Source organism: Aquarana catesbeiana, linkage group LG07, assembly GCF_042186555.1.
Source record: "Aquarana catesbeiana isolate 2022-GZ linkage group LG07, ASM4218655v1, whole genome shotgun sequence".
NCBI classification, from domain to species: Eukaryota; Metazoa; Chordata; class Amphibia; order Anura; family Ranidae; genus Aquarana; species Aquarana catesbeiana.
Genome location: NC_133330.1, coordinates 46,395,303 through 46,421,836, shown reverse-complemented (window position 1 = coordinate 46,421,836; position 26,534 = coordinate 46,395,303). Strand labels below are relative to the sequence as shown.

The 26,534-nt window shown below is 41.5% G+C and overlaps 1 protein-coding gene across 3 annotated transcripts in view; it reads left to right on the top strand.

The window, feature by feature from the left end:
* The window catches only part of FAM3D (FAM3 metabolism regulating signaling molecule D), a 136,358-nt gene extending 110,437 nt beyond the window's left edge, over nt 1–25,921 (top strand). For all 3 annotated transcript variants that reach the window (XM_073592148.1, XM_073592147.1, XM_073592149.1), the window contains 5 exons: nt 15,048–15,106; nt 18,931–18,981; nt 20,052–20,136; nt 21,780–21,906; nt 25,658–25,921. In XM_073592148.1, coding sequence (XP_073448249.1) covers nt 15,048–15,106; nt 18,931–18,981; nt 20,052–20,136; nt 21,780–21,906; nt 25,658–25,747 — 412 coding nt within the window. In that variant the 3' untranslated portion in view covers nt 25,748–25,921. The remainder of the gene's footprint in view (nt 1–15,047; nt 15,107–18,930; nt 18,982–20,051; nt 20,137–21,779; nt 21,907–25,657) is intronic.
* Nucleotides 25,922–26,534: the final 613 nt, after the last annotated feature.

Below are 26,534 nucleotides of genomic sequence, written 5' to 3'. Positions count from 1 at the left end.
CTTACCCAAGATGACCATCAAGGTCACATGGGATACCAGCATTCCATTTAGATGCTGTCTGTCTGTGACTGAGTAAATCATAGAGGAGCAAGGCTCTTCTAGACTTTCTTTTCCACTCGTATTGCCGCTTTGGATGAGCGCCACTTGTAGTGGAGAAAATACATTGCACATGCCTACATGTGTTTTTTTAGGCTTTTTATTGCTATTGAGTAAAATACCAATGCATATTGGAGGTCAATAGTGCTCCCTTCATCGGGGCTACAAAGTGAGAAAAGGGTAGGAAGAGTGTATGTGTAATGTAATTCTGGAAACTAATACCCTTTAGCAGTTTGTCTTTTCTAAAGCAGTGAGAGTATCTTCCTAAATTGTATGTAAAGCCATTTTTTTTGTCTTGGCTAGAATGTGAACGAGGTTAGAATCACCAAGATTTTAAAGAAGACCCCCCTTTACAAAACTGCCAAAAATATGTGAAAGTGTTTACATAAACAAGTATACTTACCTATGTCTGTGTGACTTTTTCCTTCACTTTCACTGACTTTCATTCTGAATCTGTACTGCCTGGGCTCCTGCTCCGCTACAGTATTTTCAACTTTTACATCATGATTCTGCTAAGAGTATTGTTGTACTGCACAAGATGGAGCATATGACGTTATGTGCCCCAACTTGCACATGCGCCACACAATGTCACAGGCATCTGCAAAAACCCTTCCCCTGGAGTCTTGCAAAGTTTTTGTTACCATCAAATGAGTGTAATTTCATACAGCTCATGTGTAAGATGAAGCACAGCATTGTGTACTTCATCTCCCGAATGCACAGTATGGCAATACTGCGCAATCCCATAGTTTAGGTATGAGATCTCACTGAAAGAAATGATGATGTTGCCTTTCCAGATGCCATTTTTGTGGTCAAGGCTACATCATCATCACTGCCTTCAGGGAAACCAGAAATTAAAACTCAAAAAAGGTAAGTAAAAGCAAAAAAAATAAAAAAATAAAAATGTTTTTTAGAGTAACTAGTCCTGGAGAGATGCATGCTGATCTGAATTTTAGGGAAAGGGGGCAAGGTCCACTTTAATACTCTCCTTGTCCTTGGTGGGAAGGTTCAATCTCACTATTGGTCCTGATGACCATGTCTCGAGTACAGTAAGTTATGGGACGTCTAAAATTGTCACAGGGACAGGAAGTGAGGTGAAATGAGTAAATCTGTTTTGGCGACAATTGTCTAGAAGGGTACATCCCATCCATCTCCCAGAAAAACACTGACATAACAAGGAAAACTGATATGGGTCCCAACCATTTCTACGCTATCTAGAGCTGAAAAAAAAAGTTTTGACTTCACTTAAACTTTATTCATTTTGATATTGATGTTTGCCTGCGATTATGACATGCCCTTGTGAAACAAAGGAGTGGGAGCTGAAAACAATAGACTGAGGTCAGGGTATATGGTGCAATAAGGCATAAATTATAGTTCTGAGAGCATTTCCAGGCAACCTGATAGGAACATGGGATAAGGATATTTTTTATTTCCATCCTAAAAACATGGTATACACGAAAAGAACAAAATTAAAGTGTTACTAAAGTCAATTTTTTGACTTTAAACTAAACTTTAGACTAAAAAACATGTAATACTTACCTGCTCTGTGCAGTGGTATTGCACAGAGTGGCCACGATCCTCCTCTTCTGGGATCCCTGGTGGTGATCTTCTTTTCTTCTTACGGGGTACCATAGCCAGCCGCTGGCTATGGGGAGAGCATAGTCTGCGCGCTCCTGACTTGTGTTTCTATGGAGCCGTGCTCCATAGACTTACGCGGCAGTACTTAGGCCCATCCCCCACTTCCTCTTCACTGCATCTGATTGACAGCAGCAAGAGCCAATGGCTCCTACTGCTGCTTGAATGCTATGTAAAGCGAAAAAGAGGGAAGAATAGATGCAGCCATGCACAGCGCTGATCTCTTCTCCCCTCTCTTCTCCTTCACACAGGGAAGGGGGGCACAGAGAAACTGAAAAAGTTTTTTACCAATGCATTAAGGTAAAAAAGTTTTAGGTTTAGTAACACTTTGAAAGGTACTCAGGTCCCAATGAAGAATAATAAAATCAAGACAAACAAATAAAGAAAAGCAAATAAATAAGTAAATATAAATACATAAAATAATATTGCAGGTATGTAATCATAAAGTATGCATAAATACTAATATATAGCAGCAATAATTCAGAATTTGTCAATCTCACAATATCAGAAAAAAGTTTTCCCTCCTGTTGTGTATACTGTTGATAGTGGGCATATTGCTGCCAATAACCTCTGGGCACACTTTACCACCTGCTGCAGTGCCTGCTAATCTGTGGCAGAGCAATTACTATACCAGTAAGGCAAGAAGTAAAGACACTCTTCACCACTTTCATACATCATCTATTTTTTTAACTGTTTTTTGATGATTATTTTACTCTCAAATTGTGTTTACTTTATGAAAAGATGACCCTTACTGTATGAGCTTCCCTGAACTTCCTGTTAGGGAGCAAACACTGTATACATTACACATGTAGCGTGAAACCATTGCTGCAATTTACAGAGTAGACCGTCAGTCTGAGAACTGGTGAGCAGAGCAGTGCTGTGGTCTACAGAGCAGGCTGTCTGTATAAGGGTGACCCCAGGGATACCTTCAAGTTCTTCATTTTAAGAAAGGACGACATAAAAAAAAAACTAAACAGCAGTTGATCAACTAACTGAAATGTGCCTCTGTATTTTATTTCTTAAAGCGGGGGTTCACCCACACCGCCAAAAAAAAAAAATATTAAAAGCCAGCAGCTACAAATACTGCAGCTGCTGACTTTTAATACATGACCACTTACCTGTCCAGGAGTCCAGCGATGTCGGCAGGGGACGCCAGGAACCCGCTCGGTTCTCGGCAGCTGCCGCCGCCATCCTAGGTGAGGGAATCAGGAAGTGAAGCGTTGCGGCTTAATCTGTCACAAGGGCAATAGAGCAAAAATGTAACCCCATGGGGTTTATCTCCTGTTGATGTTTTTATCTATGCTTAAATAAAGAATTTTGTATTTTTTACACACACTGTCATTGTCATTGATGCCTAGAAAGTCCCCTTCCCAGTATTGTTTGTTCATATTTAATACTAGGGATTGGCACCCATACCTGTGAGCTTCGCTAGGCATAAGTGACATATTCTGTTCACACCAACTGTTGTCACCCTCTCACCAAGCTGCTTGGCGATGGTCCCACTCCAGCCTTGTGTAGGTCTACAAGCTTGTCCATGACATCCTTAGACAGCTCTTTGGTCTTGGCCATGGTTGAGAGATCGGAATCTATTTAATTGCTTCTGTGGACAGGTGTCTTTTATACAGGTAACAAGCTGAGATAAGGAGCACTCCCTTTAAGAGATTGCTCCTAATCTCAGCTCATTACCTGTATAGAAGACACCTGGGAGCCAGAAATCTTGCTCATTGATAGGGGAATCAAATACTTATTTTACTCATTAAAATGCAAATCAATTTATAACTTTTTTTAAATGCGTTTTTCTGGATATTTTTGTTGTTCTGTCTCACATTGTTAAAATAAACCTACCATTAAAATGATAGACTGATCATTTCTTTGTCAGTGGGCAAACGCACAAAATCAGCAGGGAATCAAATACTTTTTTCCCTCCCTCTATGGGCTGCAAATACAGTATAAAGATTTATGAAATGGTTTGCTTGATAGAAGTGCACAACATGGAGCACAACCAGTGACATTTATAACATATGCTTCACAACCAGTCTTCCTTGTCCATGCCCTTTCATTGCCAAACTTCCTGCTGATCTATGTTAATGATTTGTAGATATACAAACTTTTAACTGTTAGAGCACAACATATGGCAGTCGTCAGACTTGATATTATGTTTACTAAGCATAATTATGTGACGTGTCATTTACATCTCGAAAACTTTCTTAAACTCCCATCTGGCTGAAACGGAGGCAAGGCAGATGGTCCTTTTTGGGTAATGACTAGGCTAAAATCAGACACCCTTCTAGTACATTTTTGTCTTTGCTGGTGTGACATTTCTGGTTGTACAGTCCCAGTGCCATTGCTCAGCCTTGTTCAGCTACTATTAGAAGAAGTTATTCTTTTCCACAGCACATAGATTTACTTAAGGGGGCTGGCGTTCATTGTAATTGACTGTGGATCTACACCGGGCGGTGGGGGCTGGGGGCTGGGGGCAATTTAATTTTTTTTTTTAAAAGGGCTTGTCAAAAACTGGCTCTGCATTTTTACTTACTTTTTCCACTCTTTTGGTACAAATCCTCAAACTCATTCACATACTCATTCACTCGTGAGAGGCATCTGGGGGCTTCCAGATTCTCAATAAGCCCCCCTCCCGCCCGCAGACCACAAATACCACATAACGCAATAGTGAATTGACATTTTCAGGATTGTATGTGGTATTTGGGAAAACACCTAAATACTGCCTGCAATGAGCTTTTGTGAATAGAGCCTTATATCTACTGGATATTATACAATACTGCCCCCTATTCTGTGCCCTCCTGCCCTCCCCTGTACTGTGTCCTCTTACCTCCTCATACTGTGCGCTCCTGACCCCCCAGTACTTTGCCCTCCTACCACCTGTACTGTGCCTTCCTGACCCCCCTGTACTCTGCCCTCCTACCCCCTGTACTCTGCCCTCCTGACCCCCCTGTACTCTGCCCTTCGTCACCCTTGTACTGTTGACTGCTGGCCCCCTCTACTGTGCCCTCTTGCCCCCGTGCCATCTTGCCCCCTCTGTATTGTACTCTCCCACCCCCCCATACTGTGCCCCCCCATACTGTACCCTCCTGACCCCCCTGTACTGTATCCTACTGCCTCCCATCCCCCTTCCCTGTATGGTGCCCTTTGTGTTTATTAGTCTTTGATTTAAGGCATGCTTTCTATTGTTTAAAATCAATTTAATTGAAAGTATCAATAACTATATGTTTAATTCTATCAACTATATATACTTTAATTCCTTAGAGTGGGTGTATAAATTGGGGCATAAATTGGGGCAGGCTGGTAGAGGCCCCAGTGCATTACTTTGCTGCGGGGCCCATGATGCTATTAGGAAGGCCCTGCTGTCAGGGGTACACATGCTGAGTGACAGTTATTTATGAATAAATGTTATGAATAAATGATGAACTACTAGTAAACATGTCTGAAATGATTTAGCATTGCTGCTTCTCTGCATTGCCTCAGTCGGCACCCTTCTTGATAAAGCTGTTCTTTCGTAGGACATCAGCAGATGAGGGGTTATTGCTCTATATTGTATTATCCTGTTAGAAACATATGGCAAATGTGTTTCGGGAGACTCGTAGGGAATAATGTAAAGTGCCAGAAAATTAGCCAAAAAGATGATTAGCTGTAATGCTGCGAATTAATCAACCCAGATAGTTTTCATGCAGCATCCTAATGTGTACTGCCCGGCTGCACAAAGCAAATAGTGTATAAATTCATACCCAATCTATACATTAAAGCTGAACTTTTATGACGTGTACACAAGGGCGGACTTTTCGGCATCAAAGGTCCGACGGTCTTTCCGACGGACTTTCGATGGACTTTTGATGGACTTCCGACGGACTTTCGAACGAACAGACTTGCCTACATACGATCACACCAAAGTCCAACAGATTCATACGTGATGACGTACGACCGTACTAAAATAAGGAAGTTGATAGCCAGTAGCTAATAGCTACCCTAGCGTCGGTTTTCCGTCAGACTAGCATACAGACGAGCGGATTTTTCGACCGGACTCGTGTGTACACGGCATTGGTCTAAGTGATGGGAAAGGCAATTTTGCTTACTTGTTCCTTCACTCCCCCCACCGCACAGAGCACCCCTCACGCTCCAGCGATGGACTGTCCTGGCGTTCTCCCATCCAATGCAGGGGTCCTGGATTCTGCATTAGTCTTGATGATGTCATGACCTTAGACCACCAGAGCACAGGAAAGAAGAGGCTGCTGGAACAGGTTTAGCAGCACAGAGGAGCTTGCAGGAGCAGGGGATGGGGTAAGTAATTTTATTATTCCATGTCCCCTAGACCTAAATGAGCAGTTACCCCAGGGGGACAGGGAGAATTTTCTAATTTCCTGGAGTTCAGCTATAACCCTTTTACTGCCACACATGTAGGTTGATGACAGCAGGGGTTCTACAGGCACAGTATGAGTAAATCTGACAAGCCAACTGTTGGCTCTCAGATGAAATGGCTCTGCAGCTACAGGATCGCTTCCACACATCTTGGTAATGGCCGACTACATCCCCCATGCACTCCTCTATTTCCTAGACTCTGCGTGCCCATGAGTAGACCTGGAATCAGTATGGCTGGTGCCGCCGTTAGAGGGGGGGAAGAGCCTATTTCGTGGTCTCCCCTTCCTGTTACTGAACTAGAAGCTGGTGAAGAAACTGATGTAGCGTGATAAAACATACTATCTGCACTTTTTTCCACATTTTTTTTATTCAATCATTTGAACTATTTAATCACTTTTTTGTGGTTTTGGGACTGTTTTTCACTTTATTTGATGTTTCGATAGTTGATATGCTCATAGAAATCTGTATATGTGATTTACACTATAATAATTTTAGCTAATTCTATTTGCACGTTATTATTGTATAGAATTTTGTACGGTATTATTGCATAGATTAGTGCACAGTGTTGCTTAGTATTATTTGCACAATTTATTGTCGCTCTTCTACTTCATATTCAAGTTGCGCTGATCACATACCTACCTCAAAACATTAAAAACTTCTAAAAAAAATAAAAATTCTACCCAAGCACCTAAACTCCCTTCAGAAATTTTTTTGAGACCCCCCTCCCCCATGCCAATATAAATGTATGTATAAACTTTAAGGCTACTTTCACACTGAGGCGTTTTTTAAGGTGCTAAAGAGCTAAAAAATAGCGCCTGAAAAACACCTCCCCTGCAGCCCCAGTGTGAAAGCCCGAGTGCTTTCACACAGGATCGGTGCACTTGCAGGACAGGGAAAAAAGTCCTGCAAGCAGCATCTTAGGGGTTTGCCGGGAGCAGTCGAATAGGCTAGCGGCCGAAAAGCGCAGCCAAAATGACAGTAAAGCACCGACGCCCCCCCGCCCAAGTGTGAAAGTGCCCAAATGCATGCATATAAGGCACCGACGCATGAACCTTTTGTTTGTGCTACACATGTTACGTATTGCTGCACACGCCAGAATGAGACCAATAATGCTAGGTCCATTATTTACAGTTAACTCTAAATGGATGACCTGTAGGGATTTTTAAAGCGTAGCCTATGAAGAATGTACCAAATGTAGGGTACCAAAATTTCTTTCACAGGAGCACACAATTTTGACACAAATGGTATCTATTTAATCAGTGTAACCTTATGTAGCACCCTCTAGTGTACAGTCTAGTGTGAGGAAAATGTATTTGACTCACAGTAGCTGTGTGAGTCTCATAATTGGTCAGGGTTACTGTAGGTCAGGCTACAGGTCAGTCCTCTGGTGCCTCCTCCTGGTTCTAGAAGCTACTGAAAGTTTCTAGAAGCTAGTGGATGGAGGTAAGGAGACCATGATCTGCATATTTATGGAAAATCTGGCCAATCCCCAGGCAGAAAGCCTGGCAGGGTGGCTGGGTCAGCCCATAAATATTGTGGAGCCTTGTCATCAGGGTTGTTGAGTGGAAGGAGCGCTCTCTGGCCTGGAGCATCAGATCCAACTTCTTCACTGGCGGGAAAGGAGGTGGGCATACACCAGCCTCAATGCTTTCCCTATAGGCGACCGCAGAACCTCGCCGGCTTTCACTTGCAGAAGGCGGGTCTGAGGTGCATAAGTCCTCTTCCTTGGCTTCTCCATCCCTCCTCTTCTCCTGGCATCCTGGTTGCCAGGTGCCCTTTGGCTGCGGGACGCATGTGCAAACAGCGACTTTCTGTTCAACGGCGGCCTAGGTTGCCATGGATGGGCTTGGTAGGTGGAAAATGGCTCTGCTCCTCCCACCACCATCAGCATATGCAGAACATCAATGGCCGGCCCTGTATGTCGGAACCCGCTGCCGGCCCTGCATGTCCCAGCCAGACATGCGGCCTGGGGGCCACCTGCCTACTGGGCAAATGCCCGGTGTGCCCTATGGCCAGTCCGGGCCTGCTGGCTAGCATGGGAGGACCTGGACAGCAGGAGGCCTGAACAACAGTCTTCTCAAAAGCAGCAGGATTCCATGGATAGTGTGAGTACCTCTACACCTCAACTCCTAAAAGGGAGGAGGCTGCCAATATCTAGCAAGCTTTCCAGGGAGAGTTCCACCAGCTTAACCCAATTTTTAAGAGAAGGGACATAGAGATCCTACAAGTTTGGGACTTTGCTAAAAGGTAACACAGAGCTGCTGTAATGAGAATTCTTCTTTGCCAAATCAAGAGGGACTGATTTATACAGTCCAGGATTTGCCATTTTCCAGAGTTCAGAGGGAAGGAAGTTGTCCTTGTGTTGTTCTAATTGAGTCAAGTTGGGCATTCCATAATCCCTATTCCCCATCCAAGTTGTTTTCCACAATAAAACAACAAATACATGGCCATGGACCGATTTTTTGTCTTCGTGTGAGAGTTGGAAAATGCATGTTGCCTGGCTGTGCAGGGATAGGGGGACCCAAAAATCCAGCAGCCCTCTGGAGGGTAGCGCTACACATGAATATTGTGTGACATAAAACATTTGAAATGCCACTATTTTATTCTCTAGAATGTCTGCTTTCATAAAATATACAATATGTGGGGGGTTACGTAATCTTCGGGTCTAAAAGGATTTTATAAACTTGTGTTAAAAAAATGCAAAGACGGCTCTGGTAGCAAAAGGGTTAAGGCCTCGTTCACATGGGGAGTATGCATCCGTGCCCCGTGTGAGGGCTGTTGTTACCCACACAGGTGTTCCGTGCATCCTCGTGTTGGCAGTCCCAATCAAGTTAATTGGGATGCAGCGGCTGCACAAACACAGCCACTACTCCTAATATGACATGGTTTATTTGGTTAGTGCATTACTTTGCTCTGTAATCATACAAGCATAAAACAAATGGCATAGGAGTTGATTTACTAAAGGCAAATAGACTGTGCACTTTTGAAAGTGCAGTTGCACTCTGCAGGAGCAGTTGCTCCAGAGCTTAGTAAATGAGGGGAAGCTCTGCTGACTTCCATCATCCAATCATGTGCAAGCAAAAATGCTGTGTGTGTGTGTGTGTTGGTGACAAGGGTTCCCAGGACAAATTAGGCATTTTTTTCTCCCCAGCAAAGACAGCAATAAAAGCATGACTGGAGTTCTAACCAAATGCAATTGCACACTCTATTCACACCTTAGAAAAGTTTTGGCTTGAGATATACTGAAACAGCAGTGCATGTTACTCCTCTCTCACATGGCTACAGAGCGACAGTCACCATCAAGAAGGAGCATATTTCTATGCTTGGCAGTCACAGATATTTGCATTTAACTGCAGCCACACATCCAAGCAGTTTGAAAATGTTTGCATCCAGGCTCTTTTGCACTTGTGGTGCAGTAACCCACAATAATGTGTAATCCCTAATAATGAACTTCTCTCATTGCTCTCTTTTGGTCTGTTAACTATACCATTGAAAGTATTGTGTTGTTAAAGTGGGAGAAAACTCCCATGTATGACTTTTACCTATATATAAGCCTATAATAAAGCTTACCTATAAGTATAGTAATTATCTCCTAACCATGCACCGTTTAGGAGATATTTACTATAGATTAGACATGTGTGGTTCATTTTGTTCTGAATTTAAATTCAGACGAATTTCCAAATTACAATAGTACCAAATTTAAACGAATCCGAAATCATGAACAAAAATTCAAACAGAAGTCGAATTCGAATCGTTTTCTAATTGTTTTCTAATTCGAATTGTTTTCCAATCTCCAAAGAGAATAAAATAGAATAGTAAATAAAGGCATATAATAGAAAAAAAAATAGAAAAGAATTTAACAGAAAAAAAAAGAATATAATATAATAGAGTAAAACAGAACAAAATGGAATAGAAAATAAAAGAACAGACTAGACTAGAATATAATAAAAACAAATAGAATAGAATAGAATAACATAGAAAGAATATAACCATCTTCTGACATTCAAATTTCATATAGAATAAATTTAATTTCGAATACATAAGAAAATAATAGAATAGAAAAAAAGAGTAGAATAGAATAGACTATAACAGAATAGAAAGGATTGAATTAAAAAAACAATAGAATAGAATAGAAAGAATATAACCATTTCCCCAAATTCAAATAGAATCAATTTGAATTTGAATAGAATAGAAAAGAATAGATTAGAATAGAATAGAAAATAACAGAATAGAATAGAAAATAACAGAATAGTATAGAAAAAGCAAGAATAGAATAGAATAGAAAGAATATAACCAACTTCTGAAATTTTAATTTTGAATAGAATAAATTTTAATTTGAATAAAAAAGAATAGAATAGAAAAGAATAGAATAGAAAATAAAATAATAGAATTGAATAAACAAATAGAAAAAGAATATAATTAAAAAAAACTATAGAATAGAATAGAAAGAATATAACCATTTCCCAAAATTCAAATAGAATCAATTCAAATTTGAATAGAATAGAAAAGAATATATTAGAATAGGAAGATATGAAGGGATTTGGGTTCCTGGAGAACTGGGCCGACTTCTCAGTTGGTCACCAGTTCTATAGAAGGGATGGACTGCACCTAAATGAGGAGGGTGCAGATCAGCTTGGAGTGAAGATGGCCGAAAAGTTAGAGGGGCTTTTAAACTAGGCGACAGGGGGGAGGGTCTAGAGCTAGAGATAGTCAGCACGGAACATATTCCAGAGGGTAGTATTGGGGGCATTAGTGGTAGGTTGACTAAAGCACATAAACCCAAGGTAAGTATAGTAACAAGTCCTATTTGCAATCTCGGAACACCCAATAAGGGGATAATATGCGACCGGTCTAAACTACGTGGCATGTTCACCATTGCCAGGAGCCTGGCGAACAAAATGGAAGAACTAGAGATACTGTTGTATGAGGAGGATTTCGATTTTGTGGGAATTTCAGAGACTTGGTTCAAGAGCTCTCATGATTGGCTAGCAACCATTCAAGGGTATTAGAATACTATTAAAAGTGCTCTCGCGCTACTATGGATCAGTGATAAAAGTATGATAAAATATAAGTAATATGTGCAGCAAAATCTATAGTGTAACACAAAACACTCAGCAATTAAAATTAATAAAGTGATTTTGCGCAAATCACGATAAACAATTCAAAATATAAATTTCAAGAGAGTGTTGATAATAATTTAAGGTGAAATAATTGGGTGATAACTAGGATACAATAAAATACAGTAAATATATGTGAACAACAAATTTCATTTTTAACGTGTATTAGCTCACAGTGTTCTTAGTATATTTGTGCATATATTAAAAATAAATGACCTGGTAAGAATATAATTAAGAATTATATAACCCAGCGGAGCTATGATAAATATATTCACTTCAAATTGCATACACAATCGTGATAAGAAAGTGCAATTGATGGAGAATATTGAGATTCAATAAGTGCAGGTGATTATTTCTCGTAGTTCTATTGTGGCTTCTTTGATAATCTGGTCTCCCAGAACTCTTACCTCAATGTTGGTTATAATATGCAGTCACCACTAGGGGGATCCCCGACTTCCCTGGATAAAGGATGTGGTTCCTCATGGTGTATTACATCAGTATTCCTTCTCAGATTGCAGCGGTTCACTGTCCAATCACACAGTACAGGGCGGTACCTCAGTGAAGGGGGAACAAGGGGGAGAGAGGAAGGACCTGGGCAGCTCTGCCGTAACTATGCTTACAAAAAAGTAGAATAAAAACAGCGACGTCAGTATTAAATCTGCACTTCATGTCATTCTCACCACTTCCTGATGTTACTGAGCGTGATGAGACCAGGGTTGACACAGACTGGAGACTGGCAGACAGGGGAGCTGCGTAGCCACGCCCTAATGCGTTTCGTAATCACGTCTTCCTCAGAGGGCAACATTGTGTGCAAACTCTTGGAGGGGATGATAAGGGACTATATACAAGATTTTAGTAATGGAAATGGTATCATTAGCAGTAATCAGCATCGATTCATGAAGAATCGTTCTTGCCAAACCAATCTATTAACCTTCTATGAGGAGGAGAGTTGCCATCTAGATAAAGGAAGGCCCGTAGACGTGGTGTATCTGGATATTGCAAAAGCATTTGACACAGTTCCCCATAAACATTTACTGTACAAAATAAGGTCCGTTGGCATGGACCATAGGGTGAGTACATGATTGAAAACTGGCTACAAGTGTGAGTTCAGAGGGTGGTGATAAATGGGGAGTACTCAGAATGGTCAGGGGTGGGTAGTGGGGTCCCCCAGGGTTCTGTGCTGGGACCAATCCTATTTATTTTATTCATAAACGACCTGGAGGATGGGGTAAACAGTTCAATCTCTGTATTTGCGGACGATACTAAGCTAAGCAGGGCAATAACTTCTCCGCAGGATGTGGAAACCTTGCAAGAAGATCTGAACAAATTAATGGGGTGGGCAACTACATGGAAAATGAGGTTTAAATGTAAAAAAAAATGCATTTGGGTGGCAAAAATATGAATGCAATCTATACACTGGGGGGCGAACCTCTGGGGGAATCAAGGATAGAAAAGGACCTGGGGGTCCTAGTAGATGATAGGCTCAGCAATGGCATGCAATGCCAAGCTGCTGCTAACAAAGTAAACAGAATATTGGCATGCATTAAAAAGGGGATTACCAGTAATTCCAGAGATAAAGCGATAATTCTCACACTCTACAAGACTCTGGTCCGGCCGCACCTAGAGTATGCTGTCCAGTTCTGGGCACCAGTCCTCAGGAAGGATGTACTGGAAATGGAGCGAGTACAAAGAAGGGCAACAAAGCTAATAAAGGGTCTGAAGGACATTACTTATGAGGAAAGGTTGCGAGCACTGAACTTACTCTCTCAGGAGAAGAGACGCTTGAGAGGGGATATGATTTCAATATACAAATACCGTACTGGTGACCCCACAATAGGGATAAAACTTTTCTGCGGAAGGGAGTTTAATAAGACACATGGCCACTCATTAAAATTAGAAGAAAAGAGGTTTAACCTTAAACTGCATAGAGGGTTCTTTAGGGCCCTTTCACACGTGGGCGGTGGGTGCGTCAGTGGTAAAGCGCCGCTATTTTTAGCGGCGGTATTCGGCCGCTAGCGGGGAGGTTTTAACCCCCGCTAGCAGTCGAAAAAGGGTTAAAACCACCCGCTATGCTGGCGGTATAGCCGCGCTGCCCCATTGATTTCAATGGGAAGGAGCGGTGTATACACCGCTCCAAAGATGCTGTTTGCAGGAGTTTTTTTTTCCTCCTGCCAGCGCACCACTCCAGTGTGAAAGCCCGAGGGCTTTCACACTGGAGACACAGCAGCGGCAGTTTCAGGTCGGTTTGCAGGCGCTATTTTTAGCGCAATATCGCCTGCAAACCACCCCAGTGTGAAAGGGGCCTTACTGTAAGAGCGGAAAGGATGTAGAATTCCCCTCCACAGGCAGTGGTTTCAGCGGGGAGCATCGATAGTTTAAAATACTATTAGATAAGCATCTGAACGACCACAACATACAGGAATATACAATGTAATACTGACATATAATCACACACATAGGTTGAACGTGATGTCTTTTTTCAACCTCACCTACTATGTAACTATGTAAGATGGTTATATTCATTCTGTTCTATTCTGTTGTTTTTTTCTATACTATTGTGTTATTTTCTGTTCTATTCTACTCTATTCTTTTCTATTCTATTCAAATTCAAATTGATTCTATTTGAATTTTGGAAAATGGTTATATCATTTCTATTCTGTTCTATTCCATTGGTTTTTTTTATTCTATTCTTTTCTATTCTAATCGAATTTCAGAAGATGGTTATAATCTTTCTATTGAATTATATTCTTTTTTTAAATTCTATTCTATTCCTTTCTATTCTATTCTATTCCATTCTATTCTGTTCTTTTATTTTCTATCCTAATTTTGTTCTGTTTTACTCTATTATATTCTATTCTTTTACTTTCTGTTATATTATTTTCTATTCTGTTATATGTTTTTCTATATTTCTATATTCATACCGGTTCCGTTCCTTCAGAGCCGTGCCGTAAACAGCTGCTCCCATGCGCATGCACGGGAGTGACGTTATGGCCGGCTTGGCCAATCAGACGCCTGGAGTCCCTGAACCTGGAAAGAAGACCAGGTAAAGATGGTCTGTAGTGGTGACAGCGCGCCGCTGGAGGGTTTTATTTTCAGTTAAGTTTGTCATGATGTACTAGTATGCGATGCATACAATTTTATTTATTTATTTATTTTTGGATGCAGTTCACTACCGCTTTAAGATCGGTCCTGTGTCCAGTGCTCACTTTCTGTGTTTTCTCAAGGAGCCCCCCCCCAGTTCTTATCTACAGAACAATTGTTTCCTAAGCTGTGTATGCAGAATAGATGAATGGGAGGGATTCAGTAGTTTAAAAACAACTGGGCAGGGCAGACACCAGTTCTTGCAATTTAATTCCACACAAAGTCATAAGGTGTCATCCTATAGGTGAAAATTAGTAGCTGTGTACGTTTCTGCTAGGTCAACAGGTATTTTTCTGTACATGCAAGCTCTTTAACCACCCCTTTACAGTCCATTTTATTAAAACGGCTGTCAGGGTAGCATTTGTTCTGAGAGGTTGTTTAAATATTTGCCTTGTTTGTTTATGTTTGTGCACATGCCCATATGCACACAATATGCTGCTCCTGCTGTCATTAGATACCGCTGCTCCTGCTGTCATTAGATGCCGCTGCTCCTGCTGTCATTAGATGCCGCTGCTCCTGCTGTCTTTGCTCTTATGTACACTTCTTGAATACAGACTGTGGCTCTCTTGTTCATACTGTATCTATAGTTTAGAGTCCTGTGTTTATTATTCATCATGACATATACATACAGTATATATTGTATATATATATATATATATATATATATAATTTAAATCTTCTGTTTTTCAGCCTAATGAGCAGCGTAAAAAACAACATTGGAAGAGGACTAAACATGGCACTTGTGAATGGTAAGAAAAATGAAAAAGTAAATGCAGGTTAATGTACCGCAGTACCATGCAATCCGGTGCAGTGGGTTTTTGAAAAGTAGTACATGCCATACTTTTGGTATGATCCAGTGTGATTTCAGCCCATTCAAATCAATGAGCTTAAAATTGCACCGCACTGAGTTGCATGGGAATCGCACAAGACCTGACACTCGTGATCTGTAAAAAAATGTAAATTAATGCTAATGAGAGGCACAAGAACATGAGCCAAAACCCACCACACCCTTATAAAACAACTTTAAGCCCTCATTCACATCGGCGTGATTTGACATGTCAGAAATTCATGCCAAATTGCAGCTTATTGCCGGCAACGGCATTGTCCCAATCTTTATTGGGCTGCACTGATTTCCAAAAGTAGTTTCTGCACTACTTTTTTGGACTTCGGTGACGATTTCGATAGAGATATCTGCACCGCGCACATATGTCTTTGAAATTGCCCCTGAATTTGCACTAAAATGCCAGTTTGAAATTATGCGAGTTCAGCTGAACTCGCACAATTCCAAACCCGCCTTCAGTGTAAATGAGGGTTAAAAAACACTTCAAAGTGGAGTTCCACCCAAAAGTGGAACTTCCGCTCATATGTCTCCTCTCCCGCTCCGGTGCCACAATTGGCGCCTTTTGGGGAGGGAGGGGGGACAGGATACCTATCTTAGACAGGTACCCATGTTTCCAACTCCGGGAGTCCGGGCCACAGCCACGTGAAATCACTGCGGGGCTCCCTCCTCCTCTCCCTGTGGCCGGGCCAGTAGGAGAGAAGATGTGTATCAAAGTGTAGCGCTGTAGTATTGCATTAAATAACCTCAAATGATTTTAACGTGAATCAGTGAAAAAAAGTGACCAAATACAGTAAGCATTTCATTTAATAAAATGAAAAGAAAAAGATAAAAAATAAAAAATGATGAAAAAAAGAAAAGTCTCTAGTGTCCAAATTTCTTTCTGTTCCGTGTAATTTTTATTCACAGTCCATATTCAAAATAAACAATCTTGTTCACCTCGTGAATATCAATAGGATGAATGGAAGGTAATTGGTGATAAAACTGCCACCCTAGTGAATTGCAAGCTTACCAGAGACTGTGGACTCAAAAGAACGTACGTTCTGTGAGTCAAATGTGCTTGTATTGCCCCCGGCAATGGAAGGAGAGCCTTAAGGGTCCACATCGATGGAAAACTGGAGCCAGCCAGGATTTAATGGTAGAAGATTTTTTCCATCAAGATGGTATGCATCCAGGAAAGTTAGCCCATATAGGATAAGAAAAGGGGCTACATAGTATAATTCCGTAAGCAGGAAAATATTTATTAAAATAGTAAACACTTACAGTTAAGTAGTAAAAAAAGCGCTTTAGATAAAATACTGGCGGCAATGGAGTCCTTCCGACGCGTTTCGTCTCAATAAACTTCGTCTGGGGTCCCCAGTCTCTGGTAAACTTGCAATTCACTAGGGTTGCAGTCTTATCACCAATTACCTTCCATTCATCCTATTGATATTCACGAGGTGAACAAGATTGTTTATTTTGAATATGGACTGTGAATACAGAACGAAATTTGGACACTAGAGACTTTTCTCTTTTTCATCATTTTTTATTTTTTATCCTTTTCTTTTCATTTTATTATATGAAATGCTTACTGTATTTGGTCACATTTTTTTTCACTGATTCACGTTGAAATCATTTGAGGTTATTTAATGCAATACTACAGCGCTACACTTTGATATACATGTGATTTTGAACGAATTATCTATTTGTTGTGTCAGCTGCTAGAATTTGAGCAAGCGCAGGGTTTACGTTTTTTGGTTTACAGTAGGAGAGAGGAATGGGGCCTCGCGCATGCACAGTAGGGTTCCCGGCGTGAAGCCATAAGCCTACACTGCCGGGCACCCTTACGCGCAATGGCGGCGGCAGCACCCGACAGCTGATGAAAACATCAGCTGCGGTGCCGACATTTCAGGACTCCAGAACAGGTAAGTGTCCTATTGTTAAAAGCCAGCAGCTGCAGTATGTATAGCTGCTGGCTTTTAATTTTTTTTTTTTTTTTTTTGACGGAACACCGCCTTAATCTTTCCCCTGGTCTCCAATGCATTTGCCAAAATGGTAAAATGTTGCTATTAATTGTCCCCAAAGTTATGGTGAAATGGAAGCTTAGAATTTTGCTCATTCTTAACTCGATTTAGGAAGATTGTGTCACAATGGTTTATATAATACAGTATATCTTATTTTCAGTTTGATGTGTATTATATGTGAAGTTGCGTATCAGAGACTGGTATTGGCATAATATTGAAGCCTTTTGAGATTTCCATACACAAGTATGCATTGGAAGTTTTCCGGTACCCGCCAGTTACTGTGCTGGGTGCATGCAGGGAATGCACATTCAGCACAGTAATATGTTTACATAGGGCTGCAGTCTCTCCCAGTTAAAGCCCACCCACTGAGAGGCTGCATATATGCATACGGCCGTTGGGAAGAGGTTAAACTTGTGATCAGTGGGATCAATTACCCACTTACAGATAGCCAAAAGGATCAATGGTGTGAGTGGGAACTTATCTGAGAGGCATAAATTGCTTATTGCTCAAAGAATCCCTAGCAACCTCTGGAAGAACCCTAGGGACCCTGGTTGAAATACCCTGACTTAGAGGAATGTATCACCATGTGGTCCGGATTGCTTTAAAATTCTATCATGATCTACGCATCTCATAAGGCAAATACACAAGACAAGTGCAATGCAGTGCACTATAACTACAAAGTGAAAATAGCTCAGCATATGTTAACAGCTATAGGAGCAAAAATGTATTTCACTCGAATCACAACTCATCCATTTCTGGTTCCCAACTTCCGGTTTACGATGTGATGGGGTCACTGCACAGACTGCACCCTACGTGTTACGTCTCTGTGACTTTCTTAGGGTGATCACTGAAGGGTGAATTTTGGAGCAATGCAAAATGTTTGCACTGTGAAGGGAGACTTTATTTGCACAATTGTATGACTGCATTTCATTTTGTAGGGTGGGGCAACATGACACTATTTTTTGCTGTTTTGCATTTTTACAAATACATTTGTAATAGATGCTGCCAGCTTAATGAGGTAGAGAAGGATGAAGTAATAATAATAAGATTGTATTTATAACAATGTTTTGTTGTATAGTAGCTGTATGGAAGCAGATTGAACTATAGGTTGTTAGAGCACAGGGCAAAAACCTATATAGGTTGGCATGCCTTTTTATCCGGCCTTATTCAATTGGCCGATATTGGTGTGTTAGGTGAGTGCCAGTGAAGGTCACACATTTAAATGTGAATGAACTGCATTACTCAGGCATCAATCTATCCTTGACGCTGGTATGAGTCATTTAGAGTATTTACAGGACCAAGGAATGAAATATATCATATGATCTCTCGTTAAGTGCAACTTGTAATGGGTCGTCTGATCTCCTGTTTATTACTATTCCTAACTGTACTACGCGAACTGGCAGTACTGGGAAGTGGAAAGACTTTCATGGTGATTGCTCCAAGTATTGATTGGTTAGTGGCCTTGCTACCTTAATTTGTATTGATAATGGTGATAGTTAACAATCTGATCTAACAGCAATTTTGTTAAAATTATTCAGATATCCAGTCTCATACCCTCAGTATTTGGTTCCCATACCCCAAAGGGAAATGGATACCCCTGGTTAGGAATCCCTCATTTACAGAGTGTCAATAGAGTTTAATTTTGCATGAAAATAAATGTAATCAAGATCAGAATAAACAATTTTTTTCTTTATTGAGCTGTTTTAATTTAATTTGTGTAACTTGGTTTTAGCCTCTACAGGTATACTTCAACATACGGGCCATTATGACATGTACTCTGGAAGTAAGTAATTTTTTCTGTTTTTCATCTGTGTTTCACCTTCTATTGTTTAACCACTTGCCTACTGGGCACTTTTACCCCTTTCCTGCCCAGGCCAATTTTCAGCTTTCAGTGCTGTCACACTTTGAATGACAGGTGGGCAGTCATGCAGCACTGTACCCATATGACATTTTTATCAATTTGTTCACACAAATAGAGCTTTTTTTGGTGGTATTTTATCACCACTTGGTTTTTTATTTTCTGCTAAACAAATGAAAAAATACCAAGCATTAAAAAAAAAAAAAAAAAAGTTTTTCTTAGTTCTGTTATAAAATTTTGCAAACAGGTAATTTTTCTCCTTCACTGATGTGCGCTGATGAGGAGGCACTGATGAGCACTAATAGGCTCTACTGATGGGCACTGATAGGCTGCACTGATGGGCACTGATGAGGCGGCACTGGTGGGCACTGATGAGGAGCCACTGATGAGGAAGCACTGATATACGGCACTGATAGGCAGCACTGATGGCCACTAATAGGCAGCACTGAAGGGCACTGATAGGTGGCAATGATGGACACTAATAGGCAGCACTGAAGGGCACTGATAGGCGCCACTGAATGGCAGCACTGATGGACGCTGATGGGCACTGTTGGGTACTGATTGGCATCACTGACGGGCACAGATAGGCAGCATGATGGGCGTTATTGGGGCTGAACTGATAATGAGGACACTCATTATCAGTGCAGATGTCCCCTTTCACACTAGCAGGTTACCAGTTCTCTCCTCTCTCCGCGGTGTGACAGCGTGAGGAAAGGAATGCCAATAAATGGCAAATGTGTTTACATCATGATCAGCTATGATTGGACACAGCTGATCACGTGGTGAAGAGCCGTTGAGTGGCTCTTTACCCCAGACACAGAGTGCTCCCAGAACTGGCCTGACTGCGCTGTAGCCGCCATTTTACTATAGCGTGGTCGGCAAGTGGTTAAACAAAAATACAAACTTATTTAATAATGAGGATAAACAGTTGTAGTGTACAAATTGCAATAACCTTTTCATCATGACATCATGACATTTTATGTCATTTCTTTAAGATATCAAGGACGTTAAGAAGTTCTTGGAGAAGATGGTAGATGGCACATTGATACTTATGGCGTCTTATGATGATCCAGCCACAAAGTAAGTAAACAGCATGTTTCTGTGAAATAGGAAGAGATAGTCCGACCGTCGCACACCCAATCGAATGATTGTTTGATAGCCCTACCTGATTTTAAGAATAGAACTTTTATTTAACTTAAACTTTTTATTTAATTCACGTGTTTCCAGTTAATGTTACAGCATACATTTTAGACAATTGTGCACTTCCAAACTTGGGCCAAGAATTTGGGGAAGACCCTTTTTCTGTTCAGGCATGACTGTGCCTTTGTACACAAAGACATGGTTTGATGAATTTGTTGTGGAGGAACTCGAGTGAACTGTACATAGCCCTGATCTCAGCTCTAACTCCATGGTTTCTGGATGGGATATCCAACAAGATTATATTGGTGTGATGGTCAGGTGTCCAAAAAGTTTTGCCCATATAGTGTATATATTAGAATATCCAAATAATGGTTAAAGCAGGGCTCCAAATTTCAAGTCCTGAGCTACTAGCCAGGCCTCAAGGGTTACTCGCTACCAGTTGCCCCACCCAACCCGCCCCACCCTGCCCCTAAACATGCCCCGCCCCTAAACACACCCTCATAATTTATCTCATTAAATGACACTTAAATGTTTTATGCAGAATTAAGTTATAAAAATAAATATTAACAACAACAACAACTTTATCCGTGCCCACCAATGCAGCCTGCCTGTTCCCACCAATGCAGCCTGCCTGTGCCCACCAATACAGCCTGTGCCCACCACTGCAGCCTGTGGCCACCATGCAGCCTTTGTCCACCATGCAGCCTGTGTCCACCATGCAGCCTACCTGTGCAGGGGAGGAGAGGAACGGGAGAGCTGCCCGGAGGTTTAGAGCGCAGGGAACACAGCGATAACAGCTTTCATTTCAATTGCCGTGTCCCCGCTACTCAACGTCATATACAGCACCGCCCCCTGGCCGGGGAACTTTGATTGACAGATCACCCATCCCGGGATTGGACGGGTGATCTGTCTATCAAAGTCCCGGGACCAGGGAGCAGGGCTGTATCTGACAGCGAGCGGCGGGGAACACAGCAATGTGAAATGAAAGCTGTTATAACTGTGTTCCCTGCGCTGCGCTTTAAACATCCAGGCGTCTCTCTCTCTTTCTTTCCCTTCCGCAATCGGTGGGAGAAGGACTCCCATAACACCCAGGCTGCCAGCAGTGCTCGGCCCCCCCACTGCTCCAGGCAGCACTTCCTCGCCAGCCTCAAAATGCACTCGCAAAATGCGAGCAGGCAAGTGCAATTTTTGAGGGCTGGTTAAATTATATATGTAAACCCCACATGTTCTGTCTTTTATGCATACTTTCTGTTTTAAATTGTAAACCTCCTAGTTCTTATCTTGGGCCTACAGATCGATAACTGTCTATATTGTAGAGATAAAAAGAATGAGAGAATTTGAGTAATTGGCAAAAGAAAACTGGGAATGGCTGACACCACTCAGTCCAAAAATGACTGCGTATTGTCAGCCCAGAACAAGCTGAATGCATTTCTGGAAGATCAATAGGTGTAGTTCTGCACTTGCAGGGTCTTAAAAGGGGAAAACGTGCATTTATTGAAGACATGTACTGCATAGTCTTTTTTTTCTCTTTGCCCTGATATACACTCTAACATGAAAAAAATTGAATATGTTTTCTGTTTCAGATTGGATGAGGAAACCAGGAATTTATTTTCCAGTTATGGCAGTAGTTATGCAAAGAAAGTTGGTTTCCGGGACTCTTGGACATTTGTCGGAGGAAAAGCCATAAAGCATAAAAGTCCCTTTGAACAGGTAAATATGTTTTTGGATTAGGTCTGAGGTCAGCAAAGAATAACTCCACAAACTACATGCACACCAGTAAATGAGTCTGAACTGAAAAGATTCTGACCTACTGTAGATAATAGCACAAATTGCTCAACTTGCACAAATTTTCTTTCTTTCTGGACCAAACTTTTATTACAAACCTTTAAAAACTAGAACGTCCTGAGAATCAAAGGTTACCAAACTGTTAGTTGTATTGACTGCATCTCCTGATCAAGAGATGGCACTACATTATATTAGCTACTCTGCTATACAGTGCTGGCCTTTGCTATGTGCAACCACATGGGTGCTGAAGATTTTTGTAATGTGCGGGGTGCCAGAGCGTACGAGAGAGAACATAATGTACAGCCCTGAACTGCTCACTGTGCCTACCTGCGAAGTGCTGACCACTGTGTCCTGCCACCTGAGAGCTTCAACCACTAGCCCAATCACCAACAAGACTTCACAGTGAGTCATCACCAATCAGGAAATCCTACCACAACACATGATGTGATGCTGTGCATGGACCCCTCCTTCCAGGCAGCATAGCAAGTAAATCAACATGCCACACCACTGCTAAAAGGTCCAGATGTGACTTATTTCAGTAAGGGTCAGGAAGACAAAAGAGGAGCCATCATATCTTGGTGGTCCAAAAACACCCCCTTCATCAGGGCTTGAGATAGAAAACAATGAATATGGACCAAATGTTAGATGGACCTTTAATGATATTTTTGTCAGTGTTGTTATCAGCATGAGCTTCAACAGGAGCTGGTTTAGCAGCCATCTGCCTTTATTAGCCACAAATTTTGAGCTTCTGTCTGACTCATAGCTCCCAACTGACCCTCATTTGGAGGGGATGGCCCTCTTTTGGAACCTAATCGAGGATAGTGGCCAACCATGTGACAGTGGGGCTGTGGTCCATAGCAAGTACACTGTTCTATTCTATCCAGTATGCTGGAAATATATAGAAACGAGTTGGTTGATATGCATAACACTTTCCCCTCCTAGATGAGGACCCTGAGAAAGGATGACCAAAATTGTTTCATATAATAACCAATTATGAAACAGAAATAGTGGCATAAATAATCAGGATCCTACAGTACAACTTTTCATGATGACATTAATAAGTAATAAAGCAGTAATATATTTATATAGGAGCCTGTTAACAATATCATCGATGTCTGCGCTTGTATGTTCTGAGAAATATGAGAAGTATGTAAAATATTATTCCAGCACCTACAATTGTTCTGTAGTAATGTAGTACAACGGACACGTACTTTGTCCCCCTCTGCTGGTAGATTTACAAAAAGACAAACTAGCACAATAGTAATATTAAACAGGATTTATAATAGCTGTGTACATAGTTATTTTTTTTATTAGGATCAGTAAATGCATTCAAAAATAAATATGAAAAATTACATATTCATATTTTAAGCTGAAAACAGTAAAATCAGTTTGTATCCCAGATAACAAGCAATTCAGCTGCAAGCTTAAAAATGACTTGCTAAGCTATTGCTAGGCTTGCCAGGCTTCACAAGCTTGTTGCACAATTGCAGCAAGTCCGCATTGCATGACTCCAGCAACTTTCTTTTCTTTGCAAATATTCTGCAAGTCTGCTGCAAGTTCTGGTTCAGTTATGTTGTGAAATAGAAAAAATATGTAAAACAGTGCAGCGCAATAAAATAAGTCCATACACTTTAGCAATACAAAGGATTAACATATACAATAGGAGCCACCACGTGATATTTAGCGGGTTTTCAGCTGATGTAAAATGTTCAGAGTGACAAATCCTCCACCGTCTATAATATGCACTCTTACCGGATCAGATGGACCACTTGAATGAACAAATGGTCATACATGCTTGTTTACCACACATGGGGTAAGGAAGATAAATCAGTCCAGTCGCATAGACGGAATACCTGTAGTCTGTGTGGTATTTTTCCAAAGTATTTTCTTGTATTCATTTGCTGAAGTGCTCCCACTTATAGAAATACCCCCACTTTGAGAAAGAATCCCTATCTGCAAACATGCCACCCTTTTGCAATAGTCATCCCACCACAGGGGTCACTGTGACTCGCATAGCTCTTGCTGTAGACTCAGCACTGCAACTTCGCTAGAGACTTGCGATTGCAAATTTGCTACAAATTGGAAGAGTGTCAACTAGAACCTGTGCTTCAGGTGCTCTGCAAGTGAACAACTTGCCAGTAAAAATGTGCATCAAGTTAATAAGACTTACAATTCAACACTACCACAAATGTGCGACATATCTGGGATATGCAGTAAAGTCTGCTTGTTATACTCACTGTGTAACTTTAGGAGTTCATCCTCCGAATTGTGTAAAAAGGCTGTGTGATCTTGTCTTCTTCCTCCTTCCCTTCTTTCACTGTCCCCAATTCATCTGCTGATAAGACAGAGCCTTAGGGGCACTCTGCAGATGCTCAGTTTGGTGTGTATTGCTAGAGAGTTTTTCTTTGTCTTGGGAGGGTGCATGGGATCAGCACAGAGCCAAACAGCACTGTCCAGACAGAGGGTCAGGGGTCCTGCAGCCTCATAGGACAGTCAGAGTAGAATGAACACTCCTCCTACAATCTTTAACCAGACACTGATAGATAACTGCTCTATACTGCTGATGAGAAAAGGTATTTAGAAGTTTATATTTACTAAAATAGTTGCATTTCCATGTTCTGTGTACTGTGGAAGACCAGATATAGTGAATGCAGGGTCCTGGGTTTAGTAACATGTTAAAGATTAAGTTTAATTTGCCTATATTTTGCCTTCACGGGGTCTTCCCTCCCCCCTCATCAACATGCTGCAAAAATTTTAAAATAAAAACGTTCAGTTTCTATTAATACCCTATTTAAACCCAGTAATGTCATTACTAGGTCTCTGTTTCTTTATGCAATGCTGGCAGATCTTGGCTGGTTGGAGGGGCCAACATGGTGCTGTACATAGCTTCCTGAAAATGTCACAGCACCCTGCCTCAGTACACCCCTTAAAGAGGAGTTCCACTCGTTTTTGTGTTTATTAAACGTCAGCAGCTACAAAACGTGTAGCTGCTGAACTTTAATAAGAACACACTCACCTGCCCCACGGTCCAGCGATTCTGCTGCCCGAAGCCTCGCTTCTCTCCCTCGCCTCTCCGCATTGCAAGTGTGGGCACCCAGGTGTGATAGCTTGCAGCGAGTCGCGCTGCGTGTCCTTAATGGCCAGGCAAACATCTGGGACCTGTGACATGTCCCAGAAGATTGCAGAGAGGAGGAGTCGCCTAGGCGGCACGACCAGAAGTGGGAGCTGGGTATCTGTCAAAACTAGGTACCCACTCACCCCCAAGAAAAGTGACATGCCAAAGGTGGCATGTCAGGGGTCAGGAGTGCTTAAAAACGGAAGTTCCACTTTTGGGTGGAACTCCACTTTAAGATCCCTCAGCCATGATGAGGAGTTATCCAAATACCAAATACCTTGATGGGAGGATGTTAGTCTGGAGGAGCAGTGTTCTAGACAGGCTGTGTTGCATGCTGACCCCCCTAGACCACCTACATGTGATGTTGGCCTCCGTCATTGAAAAAACTGGATCCAGCGAATGAAAGGACAGTCAGGCCAGGCAGGAGAGGGCTATAGAGTCCAGTTGACCAGCGCATACTGATGCTGAATTTGGTCTGGATATCCAGACATTAATGGCCTCTGGGCATGAAACGTTTAGGTAAAAATTTAAGATATTTCATATTTTTTCTTTTCCTGACAGCACATCAAGAATGATAAGGAGACAAACAAATATGACGGCTGGCCGGAGGTCCTGGAGATGGAAGGCTGTATTCCTCGCAAAATGGACTGAGAAAGTCCTCTGGTTATTGTTCCGTTCATCCCACACCGCACTCCCAGGACTCCTCTGTGCAAAGGATTTATTAGAAGAAAAAAGCAATAAGATCTCTATAGGATGTTTTGATAGGTTTTATATGTTAATGTATATATTATTTTATTTAATAAAGGCAGGATCTGATGATGGGAATGCTGTCCAGTGATACATTCTTTAAAAGGTGATTACATAGTAAATTACATTAAAGCGGACCTAGCATCAAATATATTTTTCATGTTACAGCACCATCTTTATTCAGGCATTATCCAAGATCAGCAACTGCTTCCTGGCCTGAGATGCCAACTCAGAGAAGAGACAATCATTGTAAATCCAGATATCTCTGCACTTCTTGACTGTGTTCACAAACGTCTGACACAGGTCAACCCGTGCTGCAGTGATGTTCTACAAAGTTACAATATATAGTCTGATCACTGCAGAAGGGGGAAGGAGGGGGGAGTCTAGGGAAATGCATTCTCCTATGCAGCAGACTAATAACATTATCTCAGCCCAGGAAAAGTCATCGGACTGGAGCTCGGGGATGGCTTTTTAATGGTTCAGCATTTTTGAAAATTATTGAAAAATCAAACAGGTCCTGTATATTGTGACATGACAGGAATTTATTCTTGCAGACTTGTAGAGTTACTCAATGGTCCACTCTAATGACTTGAGTACCTGTAATACCCCTTCATTACCAGGCCATTTTTCAGTTTTCATTGTTGTGATAGTTTGACTGACAAATTACTCAGTCATACAATACTGTACCCAA